This window comes from Lampetra planeri, chromosome 1 (assembly GCF_965212315.1).
Source record: "Lampetra planeri chromosome 1, kcLamPlan1.2.h2, whole genome shotgun sequence".
NCBI classification, from domain to species: Eukaryota; Metazoa; Chordata; class Hyperoartia; order Petromyzontiformes; family Petromyzontidae; genus Lampetra; species Lampetra planeri.
The window spans coordinates 29,180,657-29,189,143 of NC_136107.1; the positions used below are offsets into that span (position 1 = coordinate 29,180,657).

Below are 8,487 nucleotides of genomic sequence, written 5' to 3' on the forward strand. Positions count from 1 at the left end.
CAGTGGAGAAGATGGAAAGAGGAGTCACGAGCTACTTAAAGAAGTGGTTCGGAGTTCCACGATGCCTTACCACCATAGGCCTCTATGGAGATGGTGTCCTCAAGCTGCCCCTCACCAGTCTAACCGAGGAATTCAAGTGTGCAAAAACCAGGCTCCAGATGACACTGAATGAATCTCAAGACCCAGTGGTGAGCAACAACGCGCCGACCTTGGCAACTGGGCGCAAATGGAGGCCAGGAAAAGCAGTCCAGGAGGCAACAGCAGCCCTCAGACATGCTGACATTGTGGGTCATGTTCAGCAAGGGAGAGGAGGCCTTGGGCTAACTAGCCGTGCTGCTTGGATTAAGGCCACTGCACCAGAGCGGCGGAAGATGGTAGTGCAGGAAGTACGCCATCAGGAGGAGGCTGCAAGGTGGGCCAAGGCAGTCTCTCTTGCCAAACAGGGACAGTGGACTCGATGGGACAGTGTGGAGAAGAGGAAGATCAGCTGGAAGGATCTGTGGACCATGGAAGCGAGGCGGTTGAGCTTTTCCATCAGAACAACATATGACGTCCTTCCAACACCAGTTAATCTTCACCAATGGTATGGTGAAGATCCGGACTGTGCCCTCTGTTCCATGCCAGCCAACCTCAGGCACATTCTCAAAACAAGCCTCACCCAAGGACGCTACACTTGGCGTCACAACCAAGTCCTTAAAAACCTTGCGTCCGCCCTGGAGGACAAGCGAGCTGCCACCAACTCCCTACCACCCCCAGCAGCATCACACCCCTTACGGACGACCTTTGTCCGCGAAGGGGCTAAACCACCGAAGAGCGGCTCGACACCAATAGAGCGAGACCAGCTGCGCTTGGCCCGCGACTGGAAAATGCTAGCTGACATTGGCCGGCAACTTTTGTTTCCTCCGGAGATCGCAACCACCACCCTAAGACCTGACATGGTGCTCTGGTCCCGTTCGCTCAAGAAGGTCTTCATCATTGAGCTCACAGTACCCTGGGAGGACTCAGTAGATGAGGCTTATGAGCGAAAACATCTGCGCTATGCCGATCTGGTTGCCGAAGCACGGCATCATGGCTGGAACACAGAAGTCCGACCAGTGGAGGTGGGCTGCAGAGGTTTTGTGGCAACATCTACAACCAGACTGCTTAGAGACCTGGGAATTAAGGGCCAGAGCCAGCGTTCGGCAATCAGAGCTGTATCGGAGGTGGCAGAAGGCAGCAGTCAGTGGCTCTGGATGAAGAGGAAAGACCCCAGCTGGGCCCCAAAGTGAGAGGGCCAGGAGGTATGCAGTCAACAATGCTTGACTCAGGGAGGAGGACGCCCCTGCTATACATAGTCCCATGGGATGTTGGCTATCAACAACAAGGCAACTCATATGACTAATTGGGAATGGGACGCAAGCGTAGGATTGATCACCCTGTCGCTGGCCGCCTTTGGGGAGGGTGTATAGTATGAAAGGCCGAAACACCCTAGGAACCAAAGGTTCACTACTGACGATGCGCTCCCCAAATTTCACCAGGCTCACTGTTCATTAACTCTTGGAAGTGCTTGCACAAAGGATAGTAACATCTCATCCCGTGTTCTTTGGAATCTTTGTTATTCGATATATAATGACTCAGGAGGTCAGAAACTTGATCAGCTTCTTCTGGGTATATTCGAGCATCATTCATTCACTTCCTCGTGGTGCTGCCATGCGCTGGCAATGAGCATGTTTGGTAATCGATAAAATGCAGAGCACAACACACCAGGAGCTATGCATGGCAAAGACAAAGATCCCCCGTGTAGCCTTCACCAGACTGTTAGGCAAGTGCTGTGAGCGAGCACCTATGAAGGCCGGCAGGGTTACAATAGAGTGTGGGTGGCCAGCACCACACCCGGCCGCCTTTGTCTCCATAGTGGCGATACTTATACACACAGCACCGGGTACTCATTTGAGGCTGAGTCGACCTAGGGGAGGCCCAGGACCGGTTCAGATAATCGTCACCTGGTGTTGGTCATGAGCGGGAATCAAACTCGGTCGCTGGGTTCGTAGCGCAGCGCGCGCTAACCGCTACACTACCACTCCCCACACACACACACCAGTGATGTTGATGATGGTAGTGGTTGATGATGATTCAATCTGCTGTACAAGTGATTGATGTGTGAAGAGAGTCTCACTCGTCTGATGGACGTGGAGGGGGGGGGGACTCTATCGCACTTCCCTAGTAAGAGCACAACTTGAAATGTATACAAAGACCGGCAAGAGGGCATCAAGCAGTAGGCGTGTGATGAGCCATGCTGCAGGCCATAGACCCACACACGGAACTTGTGAGCAGAGCAGGCCTCACCCTGCGTGTGTTGAAGTGTGTGGTGTTTGTGTGTTATGGTGTGTGCTCTGGTCGGGCAAAAACAACCTCCTACCTTTCGATTTAAAGCTTTCGTGACTGCAGGGATTCATCTTCTTGGTTCTTTCGGTAAAGCACGTAGAAGGGAAGTAATAAAATAATAAAAATAAAACATAATATAATAAAATAATTTTATTTTATTATGTTTTATTTTTATTATTGTATTACTTCCCTTCTACGTGACTTTACCGAAAGAACCAAGAAGATGAACCTCCTTCCTACTCGTGGTGCCGGACGGCAACGATGTGTTGGGCAGTGCCGTGGGGGGAGGGCCAATTTAGATTGGCCTTTCCCTTCATGGCGTTTGTAACCACCACAGCAGCCAAATGGGGACTCTGTAACCCCTCCACCTTCAATTAACTACTATTAAAACTACGATGTAAAAAACGTATTAAGCTTGTGCCGGAGGCCCCGGGGGGACAGGCGTCTAAAACGTCTCCTGGCCAAACCCAGGAAACTGAATCCTTACCCTCGGGACTCCTCCAGAAACAAAAAGCCACTTCGGATGGCCACATGGAATGTTCGAACACTCGCTGCGGAGGAGAGGCTGCCACTCCTCTGTCGGGAGCTGGACCAGTACCGCCTGGATCTCAGTGGTATTCAAAAGGTCGGGTGGACCGGCTCTGGCTCCTGCCACCATGAGGGGTGGACAGTCCTCTACTCGGGGCAGGAGACTGCCAAACAACAAGGAGTGGCTCTTCTTCTGAACAAAAGAATGAAGGAGCGTGGCGGTGAGGTGTGGGAAGCTGGAAGCCCCAGGCTACTTTGGGCTCGCCTTCCCATCAACCAGAGGTGAGGAGTAGTGGTCGTGGTTACTTATGCCATCACCGAAGACGAACATCCATGGAGCAAGGCAGGCAAGGCCGATGAGTTATATGCCTTCTATGACCTCCTGTCACAGGTGCTGGCTAAAGTGGCCCCTTGGGATAGTCATCTTGTTAGGTGACTTCAATGCCCGAGTTGGTCATGATGCTAGCACCTGGTTTGGAGTGATTGGAAGACATGGGCCAGATCATTGCGTGCGGCTGGGGTTGGCATCGTCCCCCACTCTTCCTGATGTCGAGGGGAAATGGGTGAGGTTCAGGACTGTGGCTCATGCAGCTGCAATGGCTGCTTTGGGTACATGGTCCAGACCTCCCCAGAGACCCTGGCTGACAAAGGTGTTCAGGCGGGCTGAAAAAAAGCAACAGGCCCAATCGCCTACAGCAGGGGTGGGGAACCTTTTTTCTGCCAAGGGCCATTTGGACATTAATAACATCATTCGCGGGCCATACAAATGTATCAACTTAAAGATTAGCCCGCTATATTCGGTCAAACATTTCATTAACTCACCCCTAATGTGATGGCTGGAACTGCCAAATTATTTCGCGAGCCTTATACGGCCCACGGGCCCGACGTTCCCCACCTCTGGTCTACAGCATTCCACGTCAGAGAATGAGGAGGCTCACTACAGCCTTCGCTCGGAGGTTCGGAGAGCCGTGAGGTGCCGCAAGGATAGTTGGTGGTCGCGGGTTTCTGAAAAGATGGAGTCTGCCTCAATGGCCCGCGATCACAAATCGCTCTTTAATTCCATAAAAAAAGTAACCTGCAGCGCCACATCTATTACCATCATTAGGGGACATAACGGTGATCCGATCTCCAAACCCCAGGAACAGGTTTGCATATTTGCTGAGCATTTCTATGAGGTCCTGGGGGAGGGGAAATCCCTCAGCCTGGAAAACATCTTGGGACAAAGTGGGGATGACCCTGCTGAGGCTGCGGTGCCTCAAATATGGTAAGAAGTCACCTCCTGCGAGTGGCTGGCTGAGGTGCAATAAGTTGAGGAATTACTGAAGGCGATCCAGAGCCTGAGACCAGGAAAGGCACTGGGCAGAGATGATCTCCCAAGTAAAATGCTGAGGGAGGGTGGCGTTTGTGCACAGACTGCCCTACATGACATCATAACAACAGTCTGGACCACTGGACGGGTTCCACAGGATTGGAAGGATGCCCTGGTGGTCCCCCTCTTTAAGAAGGGGAACCGCACAGACTGTAACTACAGGGGCATCTCACTCAGTGTGCCGGGAAAAGTCCTGGCAAGGATTATTCAACATCGCCTTGCCAAGCACGTTGAGGAGAGGCTTGCGGAGCCCCAATGTGGTTTCAGGAAAGGGTGGTCCTGTACAGATGTCATATTTTCTGTCAGTCTGCTACAGCAGAGGTGTAGGGAATTCCAACAAGACCTACATCTCTGCTTTATTGACCTGGTCAAGGCCTAAGATACCATCAGTAGGCCTGGGCTCTGGGTAGTTCTTCGTGCTTTCGGAGTCCCTGACCCGCTGCTCACGATCATTAAGGGCCTTCATGATGGTGAGCGGGCCCGGGTAAAACTACGTGGCCGGGAGTCAGAGCCATTCCCTGTACACCTTGGGGTGCGACAGGGATGTCCTCTGGCTCCCATAATTATTTAACATCTATTTCGACCACGTAGTTAGTGAAGCCTTTAATCGATGCCTGGGTGCGGTCAAGGGATGGCTCCCTATTGCTCAACCATGTTATGTATGCCGATGATCTGGTAATTGCCGCTCACTCAGAGGAGTTGGAGGAGCTGCTGCTGAACCTGGAGCGTGCCACTAAGAGGTGGGGCCTTACCATCAGCCCCAACAAAACTAAGCACCTGCCTGGGTATTTTGTACCAACGGACACTCCACCCCCACCACTCCCAATGGGTGATGGGGCAGTTGTGGAGAGAGTGAAGAGTTTCTCATACCTTGTTAGTGTGCTAATGACCAGCTCCGGTTAAACAGCAGAGGTCTCACTCCGAATCAGTCAAGCCGCATTATCTTTTCATCGGTTGTGTAACGCTGTGTGTAAGCGATCTTGTCTGTCGCTCCACACGAAGCTTCAGGTCTTCTCGGCCATGGTCATTCCCTCCCTTCTCTACGCTTGCGAACGTGGACCCCCCTAATGGAACATCTTCGCCGGTTAGATACATTTCGGCTGGCCTGCCAACGATCCATCCTGGGTTTAACCAGGCTGGAGTAGTATGGGGCACAGGTGGTGCATCAGCCAGTCATCTCAGTCAGTCGACCCGTGGCACCTGCTGGGTCTGCCCCGCGACCTCCTGCCAGCGGGCGTTCGACACTTCACATGGCGGTTGTTGTGTCTGTGTGTGGTTTGCGATGCGTCCGTGTGTTGAGCGCGTTGGAGGAGCGGTGGGGCAGTGGTCACCGCGCTGTGCAACGAACCCCGGCGGTCAGTGGCGGCCTTTTGAACAGATCCCGGGGACCCTCGCTTCTGGGATAGACTCGCACCTCGTCGAGTAACAGCAGCTAGTGTGGTGTACAATCGTCGCCACATATCGGGAGACAAAGGTGGCCAGGCGCGGTGCTGGCCACACACCCACCCACCCGCGTGCGATGCAGTGGCGGCCTTTATAGGCGCTGCTACTCGCTAACAGAGCAACTTGCCCCCCAAGCAGTCTGTGAAGACGACGGGGGGGGGGGGGGTCTTGTCGCTGTGTGCGTGTGTGCAATCGTGGTGAGTAGTAGCAGTAGTGGTAGTGTGTGTGTAGTGTGTGTGTGTAGTGGTAGTGTGTGTGTAGTGGTAGGTCGACTCAGCCTCAAATAAGTACCTGGTGCGATGTGTAAACGTGGAGCCAAAGGCGGCCGGGCATGGTGTTGGCCACCCACCCCCTTGTGTGCCGTGCCGGCTACACTGGGGATCTTTGTAGTCTGTGTGTAGCAGTAGTGGTAGTGTGTATGTAACAGTAGTGTGTGTAGTAGCAGTGCTGGTGTGTGTGCAGCAATAGTGGGTAGTGTGTAGCAGTCAGTGTATGTGTATAGGTATAGTAGTCGTGGTATGCACAGGTATGTTGAACTTCTCTGACACCATACGAAGCCTAAGTGTGTGTGTTTAGCAGTAGTTGCGGTAGTCGTGGTAGTCGTGTATGTGTGCTGCAGTAGTAAAAGCAGTGGTAGTTTACATGTGTATCAAAAGTAGTGTATGCTTGTAGTATTAGTGGTAGTGTAGGTGTAGTTCCAAAGGTAGTGTGTAAGCGTGTACAGTAGGTGTATCAGTAGCAATGGTAGTGCATGTGAATCAGTGGTAGTGTGTGTGTAGTAGTGGTCGTGTATGTGAATCTGTGGTAATGTGTGTTACTAGTAGCTAGCAGTGGCAGTGTGTTGCAGTAGTAGCAGTGGTAGTGTAAGTATAGTGGTAGTGTGTGTGTAGCAGTGGTAGTGTGTGTGTAGCAGTGGTAGTGTAAGTACAGTGGTAGTGTGTGTGTAAATGTGTGTATGTGTGTGTGTAGTAGTGGTAGTGTGTGGGTAGCAGTGGTAGTGTGTGTAGTAGTGGTAGTGTGTGTGTAGCAGTGTATGTGTGTGTGTAGTGGTAGTGTAAGTATAGTGGTAGTGTGTGTGTAGTACTGGTAGTGTAAGTATAGTGGTAGTGTAAGTATAGTGGTAGTGTGTGTAAATGTGTGTAAATGTGTGTGTAGTAGTGGGGAGCGATAGTGTAGTGGTTAGCGCGCTGCGCTATGAACCTGGCGACCCGAGTTCGATTTCCGCTCACGGCCAACACCAGTGACGATTATCTGAACCGGTCCTGGGCCTCCCCTAGGTCGACTCAGCCTGAAATGAGTACCTGGTGCGGTGTGTGAACATCGCCACTGGGGAGACAAAGGCGGTCGGGCGTAGTGCTGGCCACCCAACCCCTCGTGTACCGTTTCGGCCTTCATAGGTGCTCGCTAACAGCACTTGCCCCTAAAGTCTGTTAAGGCTATACAGGGGATCTTTGTCTGTGTAGTTGAATCAGTCGCGGTAGACGGTGATGATGGTGGTGGTGTTGGTGGTGTTGGTGGTTATGGTGGTGTTGGTGATGGTGGTGATGATGGTGTTGGTGGTGTTGGTGGTGACGTTGGTGATGGTGTTGTTGGTGCTAATGGTGTTGTTGGTGGTGATGGTGTTGGTAGTGGTGATGGTGTTGGTGGTGGTGATGGTGTTGGTGGTGGTGATGGTGTTGGTGGTGGTGATGGTGATGGTGTTGGTGGTGGTGATGGTGGTGTTAATGTTGGTGATGGTGGTGTTGGTGGTGGTGATGGTGGTGTTGGTGAAGCGAGCTACCTGCTCGGCCTCGCCGGGCCCCGCAGCCCCCAGCGCGTGCAGCACGGAGCCCGGCTCCCGGCTCAGCGTGTGGCGCGTGGTGGTGAAGCGCGTTCCGCCCACGTTGAGCCGCACCCACGTGGAGCCGACGCCGCCGCCGACTACAACGCGGCCAACGCCGCCGTTGCCACCGGCACCACCACCGGCACCACCACCGGCACCACCAGCACCACCACTACATCCACCGCAGCTGCCGCCGCCGTCCCGCGCCGTCCCAGCCATTGACGAGACTCGGCGAGGTGTGAAAGGGGTCGAGCTCGGGAGTTGCCCGCCGGTGTTGAGGCCACGGCACGGCGCGCGGTGGTGGTGGTGGAGGTCTCTGCCTGTCTCGCGTGTCCGAGTGGAGCTCCCTCTGCGCGAGTGCGAGCGAGTGAGACGGACAGGGCGCGACTAAAGGCGGCTCATACTGGGGGGCGTGGGGTAGGAGGGGCGCCGTGTGGAGCAAACCACCCGCGTCTCGCTCTGTAGGGGGGAGGGGGAGCGGTGGTGCCGCGGTTAGCGCGCTGCGTTACGAACCCGGCGAGATTTCCCGAGTTCGCAGTCCTGTCAACCCCTTGTCAGTGCACTACTTTATTACAGATCAATTCAGACCTTAGGGGCCATCCATTTAGTACGTATGCAATCAGTCGGCAGCAGCCATCACGGAGGCCTTTGTCCAGGGCTACGTCCTCAACAAAGGTGCTCCGGAGCGGCTGCTGACCGACCAGGGTAAAAAGTTTTCGGGTAAACTTCTACACGAAGTATGCGAGCTCCTGGGTACGAAAAAAATTCGTACCTCCCCATATCATCCGCAAACTGACGGGATGGTGGAGCGTCTGCATCGGACTATCACGTCCATGCTGTCCCAACAGGTCGATTGGGACCTTCATATTCCGGGGGTTTTGGCGGCATACAGAATGGCTCCTCATGCGGCGACCGGATTTTCGTCCTTCATCCTAATGTACGGCCGCGAGGCTAACCCACC

General features: G+C 53.7%; 1 protein-coding gene across 1 annotated transcript in view; it reads right to left on the reverse strand.

Moving 5' to 3' along the window:
* LOC144720975 (BTB/POZ domain-containing protein KCTD5-like) overlaps positions 1 to 7,881 on the reverse strand; it is a 75,800-nt gene extending 67,919 nt beyond the window's left edge. Inside the window, exon 1 of the mRNA XM_078598204.1 lies at positions 7,485 to 7,881. Within this exon, the coding sequence (XP_078454330.1) occupies positions 7,485 to 7,745 (261 nt within the window). The 5' untranslated portion in view covers positions 7,746 to 7,881. The remainder of the gene's footprint in view (positions 1 to 7,484) is intronic.
* Between the last annotated feature and the right edge of the window lie 606 nt (positions 7,882 to 8,487).